Consider the following 26,151-nt stretch of genomic DNA (forward strand, 5'->3'; position numbering starts at 1 on the left):
TGCTGGAAACAAAGCAAGTCGTTTTATCACCTCAATACATCGTGTAAACATAATTAATAATTTTTACTTGAAGAAACATAATCCACATTATGTTGGGACACAATTGACCAACAACTTATCGATGTAATATGTTAAAGTTGACAGTGTTTTACTTTCAATAACGGCCTGCAGTGCTAAAATGGTTGCCGACCCCTGATTTAATGGCTTCTATATAACCATTATTGTAAACTCGCGACGAGTTCGTTACCGGCCGTATAGTTTTTTTAGGTTAAATGCTATAAAACATTTTGCTCATGTATTCCGGCGATAGTAAACTAATTTAGGCGTTTTCATAGGTAAATATCTGTAGTACTTGGAAAGCCGGTCCGCGATAAAAATTTTATGTTCAAAAATGATCCGCAGTACAATTGCTGCAGCAAAAGCAACAATAAGCAAATTCTGCCGTGACCAAACGTTACAAAAACTTTTACGTTTATATTTTGTTCTTTTTCTGTGGCCAAACCATATTGTTGCAAAACAAACCATGATAATACACATATATTACAGCAACTAACTATTTTCAAATAAAACTTTCAGCAAAGTCAATTTCATTCACCTTGTATTAGTCGGTCAGTGATTCGACTGATTGTTTAAATTTGAACAGGAAACAACACGGTACCCTATGTGTGAAGTCACAATTAGTCGCTGTCACCATTTTATCGCCGTACTTAAATTTGGGTATTTTCAATGCTTTTCTTATTATGATTGTATAAATTTGCGGGATTAAATTTTTCGCACAGGTACTGAACTGAAGAGGCAAATAAGATTAGTTTAAATATGTACTATGTTACAGTACTGTGTACAACGGCTGACTCTGTTTGGCCTTGGGTTTTGTGCCCTGGGTTTTGGATTAGATTCACAAATTACGTCATGGCAATCATAGTTCTATGTACTAATAACAGTTTAATTTTATTAGCCAATCTTATACAACAACACAAGCAAAACGATTATAAAAAGCCATATGGGTATATTAAAGGTCGTAAAACCTGTTTTAACTAGTCACAAACACCGCATTCTGTGCTTGTGGTTATAATGACTTGTTTTGTTTTTTATGTTTGCTGTGTGATTCAGTCCACTCTTCACGTATATTAATATATCTGGCGAGAGATTTTCTCAAATATTTGCACAACTATAACTGGTGGACGCAACGCTGTGGATATAACGTTGTATTGACTATTTACAATATAAATAGGCAAAACAATATTATTGAATAAAGTGAACCAAACAAATTGCCGAAATTTCGTTTTAAACTGCGAGTTATCATTACAATATCAAAAGTACAGTATGAGCAAACATGATACAAATATTAATTCTCCACACAGAACACAAAACAAAGTTGAAAAAGATTGCCGAAAAAATGAAAGGAAATGAAATCTTTTCTCGTTTCATCAGAGTTTCCTATGAAATGCTGGATTCCTACAAAAAACATGTGATTATAAACGGAAATATCTGTCAGATACAATTGGTACCTACATTTGTCGAATGAAGTTCTGTAGTTAAGTACAGCGGCTCTGCAGCAAGATGAGCTGAAACAAAACCTTTTGTTAAATTAATCTGTTTTATTGTTGTGAGTTTTTGTCCCCTTTTCGGGTAATCGTTGGTTTTCACCAATATCGGTTAAATAACGTTAAAAATAACCGTTTTCTTGTTACAACAAACGGCCAAACATTTTTCTTTGCGAAACACGTAACACTGAAAAAATGCTCGAAAAATTAATTGCCACGGGTTTGGTACGACAGCTTCTGGTAAACAATGATACCATAACAGGACTGTGGTGTTGGCACACAGAATAAAATACTTGCTTTTCATATCACTTAAATACATATTACCTTGCTTTGTTTTGTCAACTGTTGCGTCGGTGTCACTACTAAACGATACGGATTCTTGTGAGTCAGAGTACAACGGATTTATCTTTTCTTCTTTTTCGCTGTTTTCTGCATTGAGATGTGTTTTGTTGTAAAATCTAGCATTTAACATTCCATCATGTTTATTTTGTCTGCTTTTACTGCTTAACAAGTAAAGGCTTAAGACAAAACGCTCAACATACTTCAAAAGGAGTGGAAAAGTCTCTGAGTAAATACTTTTGTCGAACATAAATGATTCAGAACTCGTCATGTAAAAAGATACATGCGCTTGCATTAATACCAAAAACCCAAATGTTAAATAACAATTCTAAACAACAACGCAAGAAAAATATAAATAACTTATATATAGCGTATATAGTAGGGATGTGACATCTGTGAAGAAACGAAAATATTGCAAAATGTACATTTGGGTGAAACATTGCGATATTTGCATGAGCGTTAAAATTGTGACAGGCGAGCCCTTACAATAAAAGTATTTACCAGTAGTCCTATAATATACAAACACTATAACAATTTTTACCTTGTGTCGACATATATCTGTCAAGAGTTGCCTCAGAGTTTATTCCTCCATAAATCGGGTTTATTCGTTCTTCCTTTTCGGATTTCTCCACTTAAAATACATAACGAGGTGATGTTATATAGTTCCGTGCATACAAACGCACAACTTACTTTCGTTTTTTGCCGTCATGTCGACTGTTGCATATTTTTCTTGAGGCTCTTCTTTGTTGGTGTCAAAAATGTGAAAAAGAAATAATTAACTTTTAGTAACGTTTTGTCTTTTGTTTCATGATTTAACAACTTATCAGACTCTTCACGATTTCACGATTTAACAATCAGGCTCTTCACGAATAATCAGGCTCTTCACGAATAATAAAATGACTCTATTGCAGCTTATAATGCTTTTCCAATGGTTTAGCTACTTCTTAAGTTAGTAACCTGATTGTTTTGGAGTGTGATTTCGGCGGATGCAAAACAGGCTTGCTCCAAACCCTGTGGCAACGAACACAATGCCCCCAACAACACTTGCAGCTATTATGACCGTTTGGTCGCCCGTGTCTGGTGGAGTTGGGTCAACACCAGTAAGGTACATATAAGCACTGAGCGACTCACGAGGAAAGTTACTGGATTTGAGAGTGAGTTCGTATTTCTGGTCATGTGTAGATATCTGAAAATGTATAGAGTAACCTAACTGAAAGCCTACGAGCAAATGGAAAATATTTGACAAATCTGACTCTTCGTTCCAGGTTTAAGTAAAAGGTCTGTAAAGAGCTTCCATCATTAATCGAGATGTTGCAAGATGGACAATCAACATTTTTGCCTGCACATAAAGTTATAAAATGTACATCACAAAGTATTGACTTTTTAATGAGCTTAATTCCGTTTTTACCATTAGCTGTTAACATCCATTCATCCACTGAAGGATTGGAAAAAAACTGAAATATACATCGTCCGAGTTGAACATCGTTGTGACTGCAATTAACAACGTTGCTGAACTCCGTAACTGCAGCAACTAAATAAAACAAAACGTTTGATAACCGCATCATCGGTTAAAACAAAACTATATTATTTCACACTTACATAAAACATCCGCAAGCACCATGCTTTGCGCGGTTCCAAAATTGTTGTTAATTAAACAAGTGTAATTTCCCCAGTCGGATCTTGTCAAATTGTTTAATTTCAGAATAGGAGTGTTTTTATCAGCTTCTCGGTCGTTAAGGGGAGTTATCCATTCAAATGACGTATTCAACTCATTTTGATACAAAACACTGCAGTTTAAAGTCAAATCATCTTCAACCTTGATTTGTTCTGTGTCGTTGAAGCCACATCTTATGCGAGGAATTTCTACAAACCATAGCACTTAGATATTAGGTAATTTTGCTTTAATTGCCATTAATTCATGGTTACAGCGACTTACTTTCATTTTCTTGTACAACAATTAATTCCAGTGGTTTGGAATTATCGAATCCATGGGCGTTTGCAGCAAAACAATGAACTGATTGATACGAGCTAATATGCTCAGTTATGTTGCATGACCCAAAAGTTTCGTTTGTAAATTGGAAAGTGCAGTTAGCTTGTGGATTGGCATCGCTCTCACAATACAACGTTACATCTTGATTTCCATTGAGAAGTACGCGTGAACCGGTGTGAATGATATGGGTGGACTCTTGTGGTATTACAAGTGCATCATACGGTTTGTCTGAAAATTTAAAAACAGAAAAAAGTCTGACTACCTGGGCGTTTTTGACAGATCACAAACATAAAATAATTTCAATTCTCCTTACACAGAACAACAATGTCAAGATTTGCGGTGGAGTTTTGAAACAAGTCAGTTGTGTGGCAAAAATATCTTCCTGTTTCAAATCGTGTGAGATTCTGCAAAACTAAGTTTGAACCATTGGAAGCAATGGTGTTTGATGGAGTGATCCATTGGAGAGTTGTCTTAAGTTCTTGGTGGTAATCAATCCCACAAATTAATTTCAACGTTTGTCCTTCTATTGCTGGGGTAAGTTGTTGGATTTTGGCTGTTCCTGCCATGATAATTTGATATCATAGGTTGAGGTAAACCTGACAAAATACACAACAAACGCACTTGATTCTACCACAATTATTTGCTTTATTAGACTTATTGTGGATCCTGCACAATTCGAAACTTGACACGTCACAAATCCTGATTGGTTGAAAAATTGCTGAGTGTCACATAATGTGGAAAATACGGTTTCATTGAATTTCCAAAGGCAAGTAGCGGAATCTACGTCGCTTGTGCAATGAAGAGAAACGTTTTGAAACGAATTGAGGAATATTGTTGAATCCGAAATTATTATGTCATTGGAAATATCAACTGTTGTTTTCACGTTACCAGGTTCCGCTAAAAAGTATTTAGTGTTTGCAGAGAAAAATACCAAGATCTTTAGACAATTGATAATGCACTTACAAAATACATTGATAGTGATGGTATCAGATCTTCCAGATCCCTTATATACTCGTGTAAAAGGTGTTTGAGCTTGACAGTATATTTCCGAACCGTTGTGTTGTTGTTGAAGATGCAGATTGTACGATTTTCCCTAAAAAGCAGCACGGTAACGATTTTCAAATATTCAATCTTAGTGAAATGCGTAATGATCTTAAAAGCAAAAAAGTTTTTAAAACGAAGCAAATACTTTTATAATGAATGTTGTTTTTCCATCAATAACAAACTTGGTCATAGTTCCTTCTGGTATTGTGTCATCGTATAAACATAATAAGGTAAGAGTGCTTCCGACCGTATAGCAAGGTGAAGGCTTGAATTGTAATGTAACAGATGGCGCTGAAAAAAATAGCAAATACGAAAAAAAGATGTAGGGAAAATATACAGCCGCTGATCGGAGCCAAAATTCAACGCTTTCACCTTTATGTGTGTTTGGCTGCTGAGATTTCTATTGCGCAACCAATCGTGTCAAGTAAAGAAAATATGGTTTACATTATCTATTTTATCTTATGACAGAGTGCAAATATAAAACATATTTCCACAAACCGTTCCAGCATTGTAATGCAACCTGCCCCGACCATTGAGCTGATTGTAAACAAACTGTTTGAGTGTTTGTTAATCCTGTGCCGTTTGAATAGAAAAGCTTTCCGTCATTCTGACAACTAAAATTTCCCAGTGAATTAAAGTTGAAACCAGATGGTGACGTCACGATTACACCATCGCTTAACGTTTGGCCACAACCTAAAACATAAAAATATTGTTATTGAGTGATTGCAAGAACTGTAACCAACTTGAAATTTACTTCGGATTCTCATGGTAATACCATAAACAGAACAAGGTGTTCCTGAGCATGAAGAATCCATCTTAACTTTAGTATGTTCAAAGGATGTGTTCATTGGAATTGTTACTTCCAAATGTTACTTCCAAACTTTTTTTTTGCTCCAAATATGAATTAAATTCGCTGTATTGAAACTCTCCATGTTCCCAAGTACAATCAACTTTGCTATGTGTCACCACATCGGAATTTCTTGGAACCCAGTACAAATCATCTGGGTAGTTTACGGTCCGAGTCACTTTTTCTACCGAATCTGTATCACACACTTGAGCTGTGTACAATACTCCTATGTACCCTGTTGCCCAGGTTGTATCAGTAGGTGTAATGTCGAAAGTACCACAAAAGCACCCTGCAAAAATTGTTATGGTAGTTTGTTAGTTTGTCCTTTTCTATGATTGGACGCAGTTCCCTTTTTACCGCGGCGTACAGGTCATATGACATTAGGTAGTTCGGTAAAGGTTTAACTTTACGCCAAACAAGACTGTACTGAGTTAGTAACACAGGAGCATCAACAGAACTCAAGTTTTTTTTTTGTGAAATGATCATATCTTTTTCATGATCTTTTGAAAATATTACACGATGATTTATTGTTACAACTTTTCGTATTTAAGTAATTGTTTTATTTGTTTGTTTTTTCTTGACATCACACAACCAAGTTTTATTTACCAACTTACCTAAGCTTGCAACCGATCCGCACCAAACAATGAGGAAAATAAAACACGATTTAAACATGTTAATCTATCTGTTTCACCGAAAAGAGATTCACTTCAATCGATCGCTAGCAAAAAAGTTTGTGTGCTCAGGTTCGTTCGGAATAAAATTTCCCAAAATAGCAAAGAAACATCAATTAGGTTTTCAGTCAAGTAGACCTAAAATAAAATTAGCAAGTCAAAAAAAGATTATTAAGGACGAAAACATCTAGTTTAAGCACTATCTTAAAATGCTTATTCATTCCTAGTTATGTTGCAAACATATACCAAGCTTAAAACGTTAGTGACTGGGGTACATAGAAGCGTTTCGTATATATATGCTTATCTCGAAATTAAAATAGGTCACAATTAGCGTTGCTTTGGTTTTATATCCATCGCATATCTATTGTGGTCTGTTTTTGTGCAACTTTTATTTGATTTTAACGGAAAAATGATAAAACGCTTTCACATTTTTGTTGACCGATACTCTTCGCACTTGACCTATTTATTGATCTGCAAACGTTTCTGATGGTCAGTCACGCAAGGAAAGTGAAACACATGCCTCAAAAAACATATAGCCTTGTTGATTTATCCTCTGTTTTTTTAGGTTTATCTTAGTGTTCAGTTGATAACAGCCACTGGAAATTAAATTGCTGAAGCAATCACCTGACCTTTTTTTAAAGAATCAGAAACAAGAAAATATCCGAAAACTTTGACATTCTCAGAATCGTTTGGTGAGAATCACATCGTTTGTGTTTGTGAGTATTTAACTTGTTATGTACTTTTCTTGACACTTTAGATGTTAGCTACCACAGCAAAACAAACTGACTTTATACCTTCTCTTGAAATATTTACAACAAACGTTATTCAAATCGTTGGCGAAACGGTGTGCTATTGTAGAAGTTTTTCGAGATGCATGTTAAAACAATGTAAAAGCATCGAGCGATTAAATGATAAGCATGTTAATACAATTTGAATGAAATCTAGTAGAAACACATAAGCACATAATTGTTTAAGCTGTTAATCTTCAAATTTTATAGAAGTGTAAAAGTGCTGCTGTAGCTGTGTTATGCAAAGCTCTTCAGAGTTATTTACAAATAACAACCAGTTACGTTCTACAAAAAAAAACAGTATCCTATTATATCAAACGAAACGAAGTATAAGAAACATGTGGGTGGCTGAACGTACTTAAAACTGGCAGTTGAAGTCTAGTTGGACTTTTCCCATTTGGCTTAGGCACGCAGAATGGACCCTCTGATGGTCCAAAACAGTTTAATGTAAATAAAAATACATTTTCGATTTTTTAAACATAAGAATATACTAAACTGAGTATTGTAATCACCAAGTGTTCAGAACGCAAAAACAAAAACACCTTTTACCGCCGAAAGCAAGGCGTCTTCTGCAGGGTGTCGCAGTTGGCCACAAGGTGTCGTTTAGCAGCCACATGGTGTCGCTATTGAGCAACATATTATAAATTTGTCACTGGAGGGAATAAAGAGTACTGAACACTGAATGTTGTGTAAATACTTTTGTAAGAAACTAACTCTAAAGACACTATGGTAGATTCGAATTCGCGATACTACATTAGAGGTGTGTTATAGACAGGGGCGTGTCGTGCATGGGGGCTGCGGAACTGCAGCACCCCCTAAAATCCTTGAAAATCCTACCATAATATTACAAATAACATTCATCACAATATTTTTTTTGTTTGAGCAATATATAATATGCATAGTTTCCCCCTTACTGGCGATTTTTTTTCAAAAAATAATGGTATTTGTATGGGATTATTAAGTTATCTATGGTGATGCTGTGCCCTTTATAGAACCAAGTGAATGGAGCTTCATAGACGCCATTTTGTGTCCAAATTAATACAGCAGGTATAGAAAAAAAAACATAAATCGTCTGATTTTTACAAACTGGTGGGCATTAAACGCGATTTTGATAGGCCAAACTGAATAAAACTTTTGGATTCTAACATTTGAGCGTGAAAATGCACGCCGAATGCAAATATTTAAAGTTTACATAAAAAATAAGCGGCCAAATTTACATGAAAAGGGGCAATTTAGCGTGTAATATAACGTAGAAATGTGTTCGATATAGAACATTACAAGGGCAATTTAATCTTATGAAATTCATTGTTTCACTGCCAGTTTTAGTTAACATACTTTAAAACGTTTTAAGAGCTCATTGGAGCGATGTAGTAGAAAGTTGTAATGGGTTTATTTTTACCCGATCACTCAAACCTAAGTTACAATCCGTGTTTTAGCAGTGAAAGTCGTTGGATTTTCATCCAGCACGGGCAACTGACTTTAACTTTGCAATTGTACAATAAAATGTTTCTCCTTTATATTCTGTTTTTCACTGTATGTGCATATGGACAAATAGGTGGGTGAAAAAAACATTTTGGATGTGTATCTTAAAAAACGTACATTTTTGTTTGTTGTTTTTGTTTCAGTTTATCCACCTCTTCAGTTAGAAACTACCACAGGAAAACAAATTGTTAATTCAACCGCTTTAATTTCTTTTGGGTTATTTAGAAAAAAACTTTGTGCTTAATTGGATTGTTGGTGGCAGGGTGAATAACGTTTGCTTTGTATGTTGTATTGGTGTTTCAAGACATAAAAGTAAGCTGTAACAATTTCTGAGGTTAACAAAAATGTTTTCTTCTGTATTCCCTTATTCTTTATTGCGCAGTGTTAATTTATAGCCGGAGTAACATCATGTACGTCCATTGAGCCAGGAATGACACCAAGGCATTACATAAATTTTTAGGATGCACATTTGTCAATAATTATTATCAATAATAATTTTATGAGCAAATAGAATTTTCGTCATTACAAGCCACAGAAACTTAGCAAATCAGACAACAAAGCAAATCAAAGACCATTTCCATTTTTGGTATGACAACAGCAATTATAAGTGGTAAAAAAAAACTTGTTTCCAATTTGGCACTTGCGAAATCATGTTTCATGTTTAAAAATTGTACTGTTTACAGCAAAAAAGGGTATTTTTGACGTAAGAAAAAATCTTCGAAAGTTACAAATGCATTTTTTGTTTTTATGGTATTTGTTTTGTAAATCTATTTTGTGCTTCAAGAACAACAGGCACAAACCCGGTAATGATTTTTTTGGAAATCAGCCCAGTGCATCAAAACGACAGTGATGTTGTGATTACCCCCGATCTTGCTGGTCAACCGTACATTGGATAAACTTCTTTCTCGGTGGTTGAAGGTGCGACGTTTTAAGAAGGTTCTAAACGTTAAGTAAAATTGAAATTCGGGAACCCAAGTTTTCATGTTGGTTCATGTACAGCTGATTAAATATGTTTATTTTTAATCTAATTAGGTTGCTCTGGGCCACCTAACAACGGTTTAAATACTTCATCAACAGTTAAGTCAAGTCTAGGAGACAACGTTACATTTTTAGGTTTAAAATGTTTTCAGGGCAACGGTTTTGGAATTTGTCAGTTTGATGGATCTTTTAATTACCCAAATGATGAAACGATTTCTCAACGTGAATTAGCTTGATCGACTGCAAAACCATAATACAGCATAAAAACAACAAGTAGATGTTTATTATAATTCATTTTGCTACATAACCCACCATCGTTTGGGTTGACAGTGTTGTACAATTCCTCGTGTTGTAGTGTTGTATAAAATAGTTTGCTCGCATCGCAAACTCCATCTTATTTATTGTACTTTGTTGCTTGCCTTCACTTGAAAGTCAGTCAAAATAATAGTAAAGACTAGCATCGTTACTGTATGTTTCTAAAAGCCTATAAATCATAAGTTATCTTGCTTATTAAACATGTACTAAGATCAAAATCTTTCAATAGTCTTGCAAAGAGTAACTAAAACAACAAGAAGTTACCACCAGAAAGCAATTAGATCCTTGTATTTTTTTTAAAAAAGGCTCCTTGTCTCCCAAAACTTGACTTGTCGGTGACAAAGTCGCTATGTCCCTATAGGTCAGGAATCGGCAATCGTTTTTGTACTGCGGACCGTTTTTTGCAACTAAAATTTTATCGTGGACAGGTCTTAAACAACTACAAATATTTAGCAATGAAACGCTTAAATTAGTTTATCATCTCCGAGATACAAATGTTTTTTGAAGCATTTAACCGGAAAAAGTATGCGTACCAGTAACGAACTCATCGAGGACCGGCACCGGGCCGTCGATTGCCGACCACTACTATAGATGGTCCAAAACAGTTTAACAAATACATTTTAGATCATAGGAACCATTGTTACATTTTAAATTACTTTGCATGGGGTAATAAATGAAAGGTGGAAATCAAATTTATATGTTAATACTACACAACCAACTAAACATTATGGGGTAGAACATTTCAAGAGTTCGTTTAAGTTTAATTTTAAACTAGCGACCCAAAACGTTTACCTTAAAGCTGTGACATGCCTTATATATGTATAAGCGGTATTGCCTACAATACGATAAATTGACCGACTTTTGAAATAAAAATCTACATAAACGTACAAATTTTGAATGTTTATTTTACGAAATACAGATGAACTATCAAACTGAATGTGTTTTACATCTAGGTCTGAACAGATAGTTATTGATCAAAACAAACGAAAACAGTTACGCATTGCTATGTAACATCGGAAATCTAGCAGTTTATTAAAATGCATACTTTACAATTACACGACGATCGATTCTTTAAACGAAAAAAAACGACTAAGACGGGCATTTTTATTTTGAGAAATGTAAGAATCTTCTCCAGTACTATTTAGATGGCATGGTTTCAATAGGGTAATGACGTCAGATGCCAGTTGCTGTAAAACAATATAAAACATCAGAAAAAATAAAATGAAAAGGGGCTTGATATTCATTAACCATATATGTTTTCTGTTTTGATGTTCGATGGGATGTTTTCATAGTGTGGATTTGCTTGATTGTCTGCAAAACCATAACACAACTTAAAACAGCGAGTAGATGCTTAATACATTTTACTTCACCCACCGATGTTTTGGTAAGGAGTATTGTTTATTTCCTGGTAAAGGTTTTCTGGCGTCGTGAACTCTATTTTATTTGTTGTACTTTGTTGTTTGCCGTCTGTTAATGTGTTCATGTAAATGTGCTCATGTTGTTTGGTGATTTTTTCTAAAAGTTTAGTTACAGTACATTACGAACGGTTATAGTGAAAAACGTAATGGCATTTACGTCGAAAATCAAAAACGAATTTGTCCAGTCAACAAAATAATAAAAGTATCACGAGCAGGGCCAATTCTTCTTCGAAATCTTATGATATAGCTCAAAATAAAATTCATGAAAGCAACAAAAGTTCATGTTTATTTTGTCAACAATAAAAAAACTTCCTGACCTGATTTTTTTGGACTGTGGTTTCGTCGATAGAAAACTATGACGGCAATTACTATGGCAACGAACACAATGGTCCCAACAACACTTGCAACTATTATGATTTTAAGGTCAAAAGTTTCTGGTTGAGTTGAATCATTTGAATTTACGTGGATATAAACGATAAGTGATTTACCAGGAAATAAACTCGATTCAAGGATGAGCTCGTACTTCTCATCCAAAGTAGTATTCTGCAAATGGATTGATGAAAATAAACTGTAATTATGTAAGTGAAGGAAAAACACTTTTTTTAAACCAAATATAATATTTTTTAAAGCACTCCAAAAACATAAAATGTGAAAAAACGCACCAGAATAAAATAAAAAGATTGCAAAGTGCTTCCGTGTTGTTTAGTGATATTACAAGATGGACAGGAAATCATTGTCTCTGCAGAAAAAGTAACAAAATGCAATACAAGTTGTGAAATAAGAACAAGTCAAGTTAAAGTCGGGATTATTACCATTAGCGGATAATGCCCAGGCGTCTACAGAAGGATTGGACGAAAATTGAAACGTACAGGACCCGTTCTCTACTTCATCATGGCTGCAATTGACAATTTTGCGGTGTTCTGAAACTGGTGCAACTAAATCCAATCACAAGTTCGTTAAAACGCTACAAAGCTTATACATACAAGTTTTTTACTCTTACATAAAAGATCCACAAAAATCATGCTTTGTGCAATTCCAAAACTGTTGTAAGTGTTGCAAGTGTAATTTCCCCAGTCAAACCTTGTCAAATTCTTTAGTGTCAGAATCGGCGTGGAACAGTCGAGGTTTCTCTCATTTGCAGGGATTTCCCACACAAATGACGTTTTCAACTCATTTTGATACAATACACTGCAGGTTAAAGTAAGATCAGTTCCAGAAAATATTTGGTCCACGCCGTTAGAATCATATTGTATGATCGGTGGTCCTGAAAGAATGTTTAAAAGTACTTATATTTTTGATTGTTTTTAAAATCAGTTGGCTAGCACCTAAGTTCGTAAAAAGGCTTAAAATCTGCGACAAACTTACTTGATTCTACGACAACTATTTCTTTTGTCAGACTTTTCTTCGATCCAGCACAATTTGAAACGTGACATGTGACAAATCCTGATTGGTTGAAATATTGATTTGTGTCACAAAGCGGGGAAAATTTGGTTTGATTGAATTTCCAAAAGCAAGTAGCAGAATCCCTGTCACTTGTGCAATGAAGCGACGCATTTTGAAATGAATTGAGAAATATTTTTGTTCCAGACTCTATGATGTCATCCGAGGCGTCAACTGTTGCTGTAACGTTTTTAGGTTTGGCTAAAAATAATGTATAAAATTGAAACAACATGTTTTTAGAGAAACTGTTTAACGTTTTTATGTAAAAGCATAGAGCCAATAAATGATAAGCTGCAGACAGTGCACAAGCAGTTGCTTGGCCACTGTGAGCCAGTTTCATTTGTGCTGTATGCCCAGTTGTGGCATCGCACAGACTGGGTGATGTATGGGGTTGTACCCTGTTGCTCACCACAAACTGGAGTGCCGTTTGATGGCTGCACTAGCCAATGCGGCCGATCTCTCGTCACCAGCTGCACTGGTGAGACCTTATAGGTCGAAACAGTGTGCATTGCCTGCAGCTTATTGTTTAACTTTTACTTACAAAATACATTGATGGTGATAACATCAGACCTTCCCGTTTCCGAATAAACTTCTGTAAAAGGGGTTTTAGCTTGACAAAATATTTCCACTCCATTGTGTTGCTGACATAAAGGTAGGAAATACACATCGCCCTTGAATATTGAATTGTTACATTAACGTATGCGCAATTTTGAAATAGGGGTTGACACCAAACCACCGAATATTGCGGGAGATCGCGGGACGTCGCGAAAACCGTTGAAATTGCAGACGGTTAGTGCTAGTAAGGTTGGGATGAGTTTTTTTTAATAGTACATGAACCAAAAATTGTTCCCGCCTAAAATTAATTAAGCTATTTCAAGACATTCAGCACAATTGCTCGTAGGGGAAGTCTCCGCGGAACGTTTCCGGCAGGACATTGTTTTATTGATTTACTATTATAAAACCTTACCCCAACCGTAATAGCACTAATCGTAGGCAATTTGCCCGATACCCAACGGTTTTCATGACGTCTCCCGCGATTGAGCGTTTTAGTGTCAATCGAAATAGGCAAATTAACAAACGTACTCAACTTTTTGAACCTTTGTAATGTTTTCACCAATAACAAAATTTGTCCAATTTCCTGTTGGTATTGTGTCATCGTATAAACATATAAGGTAAGAGTGCTGCCGATTGTGTTGCAAAGTGATGAGTTGACTTTTAATGTAACAGATGGCGCTGAAAAAATAGCAGACGAGAATATAGATGTAGGAAAAATGTACAGACGCTTAACGGAGCCAAAATTCAACGCTTTCACCTTTATGTGTGTTTGGCTGCTGAGATTTCTATTGCGCAACCACTCGTTCAAGTAAAGAGAATATGGTTTACATTATCTATTTTATCGTTTGACAGAGTACAGATATAAACATATTTCCACAAACCATTCCAGCATTGTAATCCATCCCGACCCCACCATTGAGCTGATTGTAAACAAACTGTTTGAGCGTTTGTTAATCCTGTGCCGTTTAAATAGAAAAGCTTTCCGTCATTCTGACAACTAAAATTTCCCAGTGAATTAAAGTTGAAACCAGATGGTGACGTCACGATTACACCATCGCTTAACGTTTGGCCACAACCTAAAACATAAAGATATTGTTATTGAGTGATTGCAAGAACTGTAACCAACTTGAAATTTACTTCGGATTCTCATGGTAATACCATAAACGGAACAAGGTGTTCCTGGGCATGAAATATTCAACTTTACTTCAGTTTCGTCAAAGGATGTGTTCGTTGGAATTGTTACTTCCAATGTTGTAATAATGCAATCTCGATTTTGCTTCAATGATGAATTAAATTCGCTGTATTGAAACTCTCCATGTTCCCAAATACGATTACCTTTGCTATGTGTAACTAGATCGGAATTTCTTGGACCCCAATACAAATCGTCTGGGTAGTTTACGGTCCATGTCACTTTTTCTACCGAATCTGTATCACATATTTGAGCTGTGTACAATACTCCTATGTACCCTGTTGCCCAGGTTGTATCATTAGGTGTAAAGTCGAAAGTACCACAATTGCACTCTGTAAAAAGTGTTATGGTAGTTTGTTAGTTTGTCCTTTTCTATGATTGGGCACCGTTCCCATTCTTACCATCCACGACGTACAGGTTATACGACGACAGGTAGTTCGGTGAAGGTTTAACTTTAAGCCAAACGAGACTGTACTGAGTTTCTAACACAGGGCCATTAACAGAACCCAAGCTATGTTATGAAATGATCATATATTTTTCATGATCTTTTGCAAAATATTACACGATGATTTATTGTTACAACTTTTCGTATTTAAGTAATTGTTTTATTTGTTTGTTTTTTTCTTGACATCACGCAAGTTAAATTTAACAACTTACCTAAGTTTGCAACGGGTTCGCACCAAACAATAAGGAAAATGAAACACGATATAATCATGTCAATCTATCTGTTTCACCAAACAGAGATTCAGTTGGACATTTGTGCGCTAAAAATTGACAATAACCAAGTTTTCCAAAAACTGCAAACAAAAAACATTTAGAGTTTCAGCCAAGTAGACTTGAATAAAATGCTATTAGCTAGCCAGAAAAAAATAAACTTTACAACATAACCAGGGATAATTTAAGCAATTTGAACAATTGAGATAGTGCCTAAACCATATGTTTTTGTCCTCAAAATATAAGTTTTCAGCCATATACTACAAGCAAAAGTTAGTGACTGAGCTACATACAAGCGTTTTTTGCATACATATCTCTATCTTCCAATTGAAATAGGACACATCTAGCGTTGTTGTAGTTCTATATCCATCGCAAATCTGGTGCGGTTTAATTTGATGCAACTCTTTTTTAGTTTGAAACGAAAAAATGATAAACGCATTCATATTTTTGTTGACCAACACAGTTGGTACTTGACAAAATTATTGATTTGAAAACGTTTCTGATAGTCAGTCACGCTAGGAAAGTGAAACACATGCCTCAAAAAACATATAGCAGTGTTGACTTATCCTTTGTTTTTGTGTTTATCTCACTTTTCAGTTGATAACTGGAAAATAAATTGCTGAAGCAATCACCTGACCTTTCTTAAAGAATCAGAAACAGGAGAAATATCAGCAAACTTTGACATTTTCCGAATCGTTGGTGGAAATAGGATCGTTTGTGTTTGAGAGTTTTTAAATGTTACAAAAAAATTTGAAACTTAAAAAAATGAATGAAAGTTGAATTCTAGATTGTATCGAGGCGCGAAAGTGCTGCTGGAGCTGTATTATCTAAAGCTTTTCAGAGTACTTTTTAAAAAACAACAAGCTACATTCTACTAACTATCATAAAAATTGTTTATTCACTTCGAATGAACATTTATTTAGGAGGCAATCAACCAGTAATCTGTTTTATCCAACATGACGAATGTGAGAAACCATGTAACCTGGCTAAACGTATACAACTACGTACAACTGGTAAATTAGTTGAAGCCTAGCTGTTTTTTTCCCATTTGGCTTAGGCAAGCAAAAACAAAAACAAAAGTTGCCACCAGAAAGCAATTATATCTAAACCTTCTGTACATGAAAAAAGGGCCCTGTCTCCGAAAACTTTTCGCTGAAGAATTGACCTTCCGATCCAAAACAGTATAATGTAATCAAAAATATATTTTAGGTTTGGTAAACATAAAAGAATACTAAACTAGTTATTTAAATCACCAAGTGTTTAAAACACAGTTACAAAACACCTTTTATCGCCCAAAGCAAGTCGTCGTCTGCAGGGTGTCGTAACTTGCCACAAGGTGTCGTTTGTTGACCACATAGTGTCGGTGTTAAGCATCAAATTATGAATCTGTGACTAGAGGTAACAAAGAGTAAACTGAACACTGAATGTTGTGTAAATACTTTGTAAGGAACTAAAAAACTAGGCATATTTTTGGGTCATACATGTGTGTTTTTACTAAATCTGCTTTCGCGAATACGTAACAGGTTTGTGTTCAAGTTTTGTTATACTTTGAAACAACGAAAACCTGCGGCAAAAGCAATGTCTGCATCAAAACCGCTAGCTCTATGAGTGATCCATTGAAACTTCGTATTAAGCTCTTTGTGGTAATCCATTTCGCAAAGCAAAGTCAAAGTTTGTGCTTCAATTGCTTGGGAAAGTTCTAGGACTCTGGCAGTTCCTGTAATGGTTTTTACATAATATTGTTAGGTAGCCGAGGATTATTGACCTTGGTAATTCTACAACAAACTTACTTTGTTTTACCACCACTATTTGCTTCGTTTCACTTTCTTCGGATCCAGCACAATTTGAAACATTACACTGGACAAATCTTGATTGGGTAAAATGTTGCCTTAAGTAACATGAGGTAGAAATTTCAGTCTCGTTTATTGCCCAAACACAGTTTTCTGAATCTACATCATTAGTGCAATACAGCGAAACGGTTTGAAAGGAATTAAGAAGTATTGTTGTTCCAGAAATAATGATGCCTTTCGAAGTGTCAACATTTGTGTTCACTAATCCAGGTGGCGCTGAAACGTATTTTCAGGTTAGTAAAATAGACAGTTCTTTGTGTTACATCTTATTTGCCAGTAATTGCAGATTTCTATTGATTCCCGCATTTCCTCAGTACAACTTGTGTTGTAATCTATGGCGTTGTGTGACGTAATAATCGGCTGCCAGTTTTGTGTGATAACGCAACGTGGTTCAGTTCTTTTTGTTGCTGACTTCCGTGGAGCACGGTGCTGCGTCGGTTGAATTAGAAAAGGCTATTTATTGTCGTGTTGACGATTATTGGTGAGTCACTTTGTACATATGTGTTTAATGACTCCAAAATGTGAATTATTGTAATGAATGCGAACTTAACCGCAATGACTTAATATGTCATTCGCTTTGTAATAGTTGTACTGTACGTGTAATTGGGTTTAGACAAGGTGCTTAAGTTGCATTTTGTTTACGCAGTATTTCTGTTTTATCTTCACGTGAAGCGTGACTTATTCTGAACTGTCACCCAACATAGCTTGGTAAGAACTGTGTGTGACGTCATAAAGGCGCAGTGTGGTGATATATGTAATTGGATGTTTAGGTGTGCCAGTAATTGATGCGAGTTGAATACCCGTGCTATTTACTCTCTCCGGTTACCACAACAGTTGGTAAGATTTGTGCTATATTTCTGCATTTAAAGCGCAGTGTGTTAATGTCATGCTTTGTGCAGAAACCGATTCCGATACGTTTCCTAACGTTTCCTATACGTTTCCTATTCGTTTTCATCGTCCTACATTCAAAGAATTCGCCTAATAAGATCAGCAAAACATCTATCTGTGTGGACTGGTTGTTGGAGGCTATTAGGAATCGCGTTTCAATTCTCTCCTCGTGTGACGTTCCGCGCTATAACCGGGGCGCGTTCACGGGACGTTACATGAAAGTTTCAACTGTTTGTTGAAGACAATTGCAGTTGAAATCAAGTTTCAACTGCTTCTTAAAATAAGTTTCAACTGTTAGTTGAACAGAACAATACAGTTGAAATAAAGTTTCAACTGGGTGTTGAACACAATCTGCAGTTGAAATCAAGTTTCAACTGCTTTTTGAAATAAGCTTCAACTGTGTGTTGAAGACAAGTTTAACCGTTTGTTAAATATTTAAGCGGTTCAAAGATGAGTCAATCAAACGTCACGACTCCTGATGCGGTCGCTGATTGTCGTCGACGTCTCAGTGAACAGTACCTAGTCGCCGAGTACCTGATGAAGGACCACCACAACAAGCAGATGCTCGAGACGGTATTGGTTGCGCTTGAACATCTTTTTGTCGATGCTGTTGCTGCCTACGAGGCGCATCCTGATCTTGCCGAAGAACTAGCAAGCGTGAGAAAAAACAAGACCGAATTCGATGACCGTGTTTCTCACTGGGTTCGTGACGTAAATTCTTTATCTAGCAATGTTTTACCTATTAACATAGCTAGTCCGAGTGGAAGCGGTGATAAGAGTCCAAAGGACAACGACTCGTTCTGCGGACGAAGTAGGCGCTCGAGTTCTTCGACTAACAGTAGAACTAGAGTTAAAGTAACGACACAGCTCGCGCGTCTTGCTATTCAACAGACTGCGCAGAAGCAGGAGCTGGTCAGGCAAACGGAAATACTACGCGCAGAAGAAGACAGACGACGGGCCGAAGAAGAAATCCGTCGTGCTGAAGAAGAACGGCGCCAAAGAGATAAAATAGAAATGTTGGAACTGCAGCATCAGCTACAAGCCGCAGAGGTTGAAGAGAAGGTTTGGGACGAGATGTCAGGAAACACGGAGTACGTGACGGTGAAGGAAGGTTCTGGTGAATCGACCACGCCTCCCCTGGAGGAGCCGCTCGGGGATCAACGTCGCGTGTTGTTCACGTCACCGCCTGTCACGTCGCAGAGAAGCCCTCCTGACCAGCGGTATGTGGTTGACTATGTTGCTCCGTCAGAGCCCCTGTCCCAATATGCGCCTAAATTTAAATCTTCGGTTGATGAGAAAGGTTCTTTCACCGCAACAAACCCAATTGTAAATAATTCTTGTATATATGGTTCAGTCAAGCCAACTGGCGTACATGACAATGAGATTGCATCGCTTGTGAAGCACATAAACAGACCAAAGCCTAAAGTTCTCGTTTTTGACGGCAATCCAATGGACTATTGGAAGTTTGTCCGCAATTTTGATTCTCGTATCGACGACAAGGTCGATGACGACGGTGCCAAATTGTCATATTTGGCGCAGCATTGTGATGGCAAAGCCCGTAAATTGATTGAACACTGCTTTAGACTAAAGGTAAACGGGTACCAACAAGCGAGACAGTTACTGTACGACCACTTTGGCAAGTCACACATAATCGCTCATGCATGTGTGAGGTGTGTTGTCAACGGTCCAGAATTGCGACCGAACGATGCTGCTGGTTTAAGCGAGTTTGCGCAGTCGCTGCGCGATTGTTTACTTACACTTTCAGACATTGACGAGCATTCCGAGATGAATAATTACCCTACGTTGATTGCTGTTGTGAATCGTCTACCGTTTAAGATGCAGGAGGCTTGGAAACGGCGTGTTGAGAAAATCCTCAGAGATACTGGCCGTGAACCTTTGTTTGAGCATCTTGTCGACTTTGTGGAAACTGAGGATCGGATTGCAAATTCGTTGTTCAGCCGCATGCTCGATGAGCATCGCAACGAAGCTAAGAAGGCGAAAGGTAAAAGTAGTCATGTAAAGGCTTCCAGTCATGTCGTTGTAAGCGAACAAGAATCTAGGCCGAAGGTTCGTGCCGGACCTTCCCATTTTCCCACTACCCCGTTGTGCCAGTGCTGTTCGGGAAACCACGTGCTTGCTAAGTGCGAGGAATTTAAATCCCTTCCTTACCGCGATCGTCTGCGCGTCACCCGGCGCCGTAGACTCTGTGATAATTGTTTCAGATTTGGGCACTTTGCCACTAAGTGCAACAGCCCCAAAGCGTGTACCGTGAGGGACTGCAATGAAGCCCATCACACCTTGTTGCATCCGCCAGAGAAGAGAGAGGACGAGTCTCCTGTCAAAGGACCTGCGCTGGAACGGACAGTTTGTTCGGTTGTGTCGGCGATTGGAAAGGACTGTCATGCTTCCTCTGGTAGACAGAGCGTCAACTTGATGATGGTTGCGGTCAAAGTCCGTGCTAACGGTAGGGCTGTTAATACATACGCTCTTTTAGATACTGGCTCGGGCATTACCTTGTGCGACAAGAAACTGGCAGATAAGCTTGGGCTGCAAGGTGAACCTAGCAACGTGACGCTTAAAACGATCAACGGGGACAGTCGCAGGCGCAAGGGCAAAAGAGTAAATTTATCTGTTGCTTCGCTCGATGGCTCCACAACTGTGGAACTTCCCGAGGTGTTCGCTGTTGATTGTCTGCCTATTGCCGCCAACAAGTTTCCGAGAAACGCGGAATTGGATGCGCTGCCACATATCAGAGACCTGTCATTCCCACAGGTAGATTGCAGTGAAGCTTTGTTGCTCATCGGGCTGGACGTTCCGGAGGCCTTTCTCGTGCAAGAGGTACGAAAGGGAAAACCGAAGCAACCTGTTGCATTTAGAGTTCCACTTGGATGGGCATTGGCAGGACCTGTCTCTAGCAAGTCAACCGATTTGTTTTCCGTCAACTTTACTCAAGTTGCCGATGATTCGCTGCAAGGGAAGTTAGAGCGAATGTGGAAGACCGACTTTCAAGACACCAACCCCGACGCGATGCCTATGTCGCGTGAAGACAGGTTCGTCTTGGATAAAATGAAAACCAGTGTGCAATTTAAGCAAGGTCATTACGAGTTGCCGTTGCCATGGCGCCCGAACGCACAACCGCTTCGGTGCAACCGGGACATGGCGCTAAATCGTTTGGGTTCTTTGGAACGTCGCATGAGACGCGACGCCGTGCTACGCGATGCGTATACCAAGACGGTGCAGGGTTACATAGCTAAAGGCTATGCCGAAGAAGTTCCAGATGAGGAACAGTCAGCAGAGGTAGTATGGTACCTGCCGCATCACCCTGTTACAAATCCACACAAGCCCGGAAAGGTGCGGGTAGTTTTTGACTGTGCTGCCAAATACCGCGACCAGTCGTTGAATGATGCTCTACTCCAGGGTCCGGATCTGACCAATTCCTTAGTAGGAGTTCTTTCAAGGTTTCGGATGGAAAAGGTAGCTCTCGTGGCCGACGTGGAGGCCATGTTTCATCAGATACGTGTGAAGACGACAGATTGCGATGCACTTCGGTTCTTGTGGTGGCCTGATGGCGATGTGTCGAAAAGGCCCACCGCGCACAGGATGCTTGTTCATTTGTTTGGAGCAACGTCTTCACCTTCCTGTGCGAGTTTTTGTCTTAAACAAGCCGCTGATGATTTGCGAAGCGAATTTCCTAATGAAGTCGTCGAGACTGTAGAAAATAACTTTTACGTTGACGACTGTTTAAAATCCGTGTCGACTGAAGCAGAAGCAGTTCAGTTGGTCAAAGGGATCTGTGCACTTCTTAAGAAGAAGGGATTTCGGCTAACCAAGTGGCTTAGCAACAGCGAGCGAGTTCTCGCGTCCATTGATGAAGAGGAACGGGCTAAATCGGTGAAGGAGCTGGACGTGGATGGTTCCTCGTGCGAGAGGGTACTTGGCGTTCGATGGAACGTTTCTTCGGACGAGTTCGGTTTCAATGTCGATGTAAAGCAGCTTACAGCCTACACCAGAAGGTCAATCCTGTCGGTGGTAAGTTCCTTATACGACCCTCTTGGCTTTGCAGCGCCTGTGATCGTGGTGGCAAAGACGATGCAAAGAGATCTCTGCAGAAAGCAGCTGGGATGGGATGACGTTCTTTCCGATGAAGACTCCGAATCGTGGGCAAAATGGTTGCAGCAACTACCGCGGTTAGGAGACGTCGTTCTGCCAAGATGTGTGAAGCCCCACGATTTTGGTAAGGTGCGAAAAACGGAATTGCACCATTTTGCAGATGCGTCATCTACAGCTTACGGCGCGGTGACCTATCTGAGGCTGGTAGACGAGCGAGGACGCATTTACTGCTCGTTTGTAATAGGCAAGGCCCGCGTTGCCCCCCTGAAGACATGTTCGATTCCCCGCTTGGAGTTGACGGCGGCCGTTGTTGCAGCCAAGTTGGATCAACTTGTGAGAAAGGAGCTGCAACTGGACGAATGCCAATCCGTGTTCTGGACGGATTCGACTGCGGTTCTTCAAAGTATTCGCAACTGCAATAAGCGCTTTCCAGTGTTTGTTGCAAATCGCTTGGCCAAAATCGAGGATGTTTCCCGGCCTAGTCAATGGAGACACGTCAGCACCAAGGTAAATCCAGCGGACGAGGCGTCCCGTGGACTCAGTGTGAATAAATTCCTCAGGTCCAGCCGATGGCTTACTGGACCCCAGTTTCTTTGGGAGCAAGAAGATACATGGCCTTCCTGCCCAGACTTGTCGTCATTGCCAATCGAATTTCTTTTGGTAAAGAAAGAAACTCAAACCGTTTGTCTGGTCGCCAGCGAATCCGCTACGGATCGACTCATTGCCAGATACTCATCACTCAATCGGCTAAAAAGGGCTGTAAGCTGGTTTCTCAGACTCAAATCGATGTTGATGTCAAGGAGGTTTCCTGCCAAGTATAAAGTACCTACTGGGCAACTGACCGTTGTTGAACTCAAGGCTGCCGAGCTGGAGATCGTTAAGTATGTACAAAAACGAAGTTTTCCGAACGTTATCGCTGCGATGTTGAAGGCCAAAGGAGAAGACATTCGTTTTCCAAAGAAAAAGAGGGCTCTTGGAAAGCTTAACCCAATTCTTGTCAATGGAGTTATGAGAGTTGGTGGAAGGCTCGAGCGTGCATGTGTCGAGTTTGATGTGAAGCATCCGATGATTCTTCCATACGACCATCGATTTACAGACCTGGTGATTATGCAGCAGCATGACGAGGTTGGCCATTCTGGAATGGGACACACATGGTCGTCTCTCAGGCAACGCTACTGGATCATCAAAGGAGGGGTAGCGGTTCGTCGTGTTCTCGGCAAGTGTGTTTCCTGTCGACGAAGAAATGGCTCTCTGGGCAAACAGATGATGGCAGACCTTCCTGCTGCGAGACTGCAGGCCAATAAGCCGCCGTTCTCAGTGGTCGGTGTCGACTACTTTGGACCTTTCCTTGTGAAGCAAGGACGAAGTGAGGTAAAGAGGTACGGGTGCATCTTTAGCTGTTTCTCCACCAGGGCCGCGCACATCGAGATAGCGCATTCACTGTCTACGGACTCCTTTATCGGAGCTCTCCGACGTTTCATCGGTCGTCGAGGACGACCAGACCAGATCTACAGCGACAACGGCACAAACTTCGTTGGAGCTGAGCGCATCCTGCGCGAAGAGCTGAACAGGTGGAATCAAAGGCAGATCTACAAATATCTGCAACAACGTGATATTGCGTGGAGCTTCAATCCTCCCACTGCCAGCCACATGGGTGGGGTTTGGGAGCGAATGATACGCTCTGTGCGCAAAATTCTCAACGCTCTGCTTTCGGAGCAGACATTGTCCGATGAGAAATTGATGACGCTGATGGTGGAGGTCGAGGCCATCCTGAATTCTCGTCCCTTGGTTCCGGTGACGTTCGATTCGAAGGATGAGGAGCCCCTTACACCAAATCACCTACTGCTGCAACGTGCAGCGCCGAATATGTCCCCTGGACTGTTTACGGGGAAGGACTGTTTCCATCGTAACCGTTGGCGCCAAGTACAATACTTGGCCGACCAATTTTGGCGGCGATGGTCGCGCGAGTACCTGCCGACGCTAATGCCCAGATCGAAGTGGGCAAATGGACATTCTAATTTCACGGTCGGCGACATTGTGCTTGTAGCGGATGATAATCAGCCTAGGAGCAAATGGCTTCTGGGTCGCGTGACCGATGTGCTTCCTGATCGGAAGGGAGTAGTGCGTCAGGTGATCGTCAAGACTCACACTGGAGCACTCAGACGCCCAATTGCAAAATTGTGCTTGCTATGCCGCGACGACGCGATGCGTGATTAGTTGTGTGTTTATTGTGTTCGCAATTACTGCCGATGTTTGTGTGTTGTGTTGTAAATGTACTCCTTGGATTCGTACATTGTGGGGGGGTATGTTACATCTTATTTGCCAGTAATTGCAGATTTCTATTGATTCCCGCATTTCCTCAGTACAACTTGTGTTGTAATCTATGGCGTTGTGTGACGTAATAATCGGCTGCCAGTTTTGTGTGATAACGCAACGTGGTTCAGTTCTTTTTGTTGCTGACTTCCGTGGAGCACGGTGCTGCGTCGGTTGAATTAGAAAAGGCTATTTATTGTCGTGTTGACGATTATTGGTGAGTCACTTTGTACATATGTGTTTAATGACTCCAAAATGTGAATTATTGTAATGAATGCGAACTTAACCGCAATGACTTAATATGTCATTCGCTTTGTAATAGTTGTACTGTACGTGTAATTGGGTTTAGACAAGGTGCTTAAGTTGCATTTTGTTTACGCAGTATTTCTGTTTTATCTTCACGTGAAGCGTGACTTATTCTGAACTGTCACCCAACATAGCTTGGTAAGAACTGTGTGTGACGTCATAAAGGCGCAGTGTGGTGATATATGTAATTGGATGTTTAGGTGTGCCAGTAATTGATGCGAGTTGAATACCCGTGCTATTTACTCTCTCCGGTTACCACAACAGTTGGTAAGATTTGTGCTATATTTCTGCATTTAAAGCGCAGTGTGTTAATGTCATGCTTTGTGCAGAAACCGATTCCGATACGTTTCCTAACGTTTCCTATACGTTTCCTATTCGTTTTCATCGTCCTACATTCAAAGAATTCGCCTAATAAGATCAGCAAAACATCTATCTGTGTGGACTGGTTGTTGGAGGCTATTAGGAATCGCGTTTCAATTCTCTCCTCGTGTGACGTTCCGCGCTATAACCGGGGCGCGTTCACGGGACGTTACACTTTGTGTAACTGTTTATTATATACTTACAAACTATATTGATGGAAACGACGTCGGATCTTCCAGTTTCTGAATATATTTGGGTGAAAGGTGTTTCAGCTTGACAACATATATTTGAGCCATTGTGTTGTTGTTGTAACGGTAGAAAAAATACTTTGCCCTTTAACACATAAAGTTTTATTTGTAATGCATTTTTTTGTGTTTACAAACCTATTTATTATAACTTATATTTAACCTTTGTAACTGTCATATTCTTTTCTCCGATGAAAAAATTGTCAAATTTCTGTGCGGCAAAGTGTCATTGTACAAACATGATAAGCTTAATGTGTCACCAACCACAATACAAGATGTCGAGTGTTAGTGGTATAGGATCGACAGCTACAGTCAGGAGATAACGAGCATCAAACACAAACTTACTTGAAAGTGTGAAATCCGAATTAAGTAAAACACAGAAAAAAAAGATTAACGAAACCCCCAATCCCATGTTTACCTAACTGATGTTACTGTTGTTTGAAAACAGATAAGATCACCAATGAACACACTTTGGTGTGCTACATTAACACATATCCTAACAGGCACTTATATAAAGCTATCAACAAAACCACGTTCCAACATTTAAGTATTTTCCACTGTCAATGGCTGTTGTAAAACTATTTTTACCGTGTTTGGTTGGTCGTAACAAACAATAAAGGGATATTTGTATTTCGGGAACGTTTTGTAAATATCGTAACGTTTGCAGAACACTAGACTGCTATTTGCAAAGAAATCGTCAAACGTCGTTATAAAAGACATCAAATCGTTTACAATCACATATGATATTTATATGTGCCTACATGG

At 38.9% G+C, this 26,151-nt stretch overlaps 1 protein-coding gene across 6 annotated transcripts; it reads left to right on the forward strand.

Moving 5' to 3' along the window:
• Window positions 1-17,425: 17,425 nt before the first annotated feature.
• Window positions 17,426-25,313, forward strand: LOC145214059 (uncharacterized). Of its 6 annotated transcripts, none has more exons than XR_013856959.1 (2): window positions 17,426-24,919; window positions 24,982-25,313. XR_013856959.1 is itself a non-coding variant. In XM_080082494.1 (2 exons), exon 2 carries the CDS (start codon window positions 18,503-18,505, stop codon window positions 24,377-24,379), a length of 5,877 nt encoding a protein of 1,958 aa, XP_079938620.1. In that variant the 5' UTR covers window positions 17,426-18,001; window positions 18,064-18,502; the 3' UTR covers window positions 24,380-24,931. The 6 variants fall into 6 exon arrangements, 4 of the variants coding, with proteins under 4 accessions (XP_079938620.1, XP_079938622.1, XP_079938621.1 ...); XR_013856960.1 differs by lacking the exon at window positions 24,982-25,313 and having other exon boundaries at window positions 17,426-24,692; window positions 24,858-24,931; XM_080082494.1 differs by lacking the exon at window positions 24,982-25,313 and having other exon boundaries at window positions 17,426-18,001; window positions 18,064-24,931.
• Window positions 25,314-26,151: the final 838 nt, after the last annotated feature.

The sequence above is a fragment of the Phallusia mammillata genome, chromosome 2 (genome assembly GCF_965637545.1).
Source record: "Phallusia mammillata chromosome 2, kaPhaMamm4.hap1.1, whole genome shotgun sequence".
NCBI lineage: Eukaryota > Metazoa > Chordata > Ascidiacea > Phlebobranchia > Ascidiidae > Phallusia > Phallusia mammillata.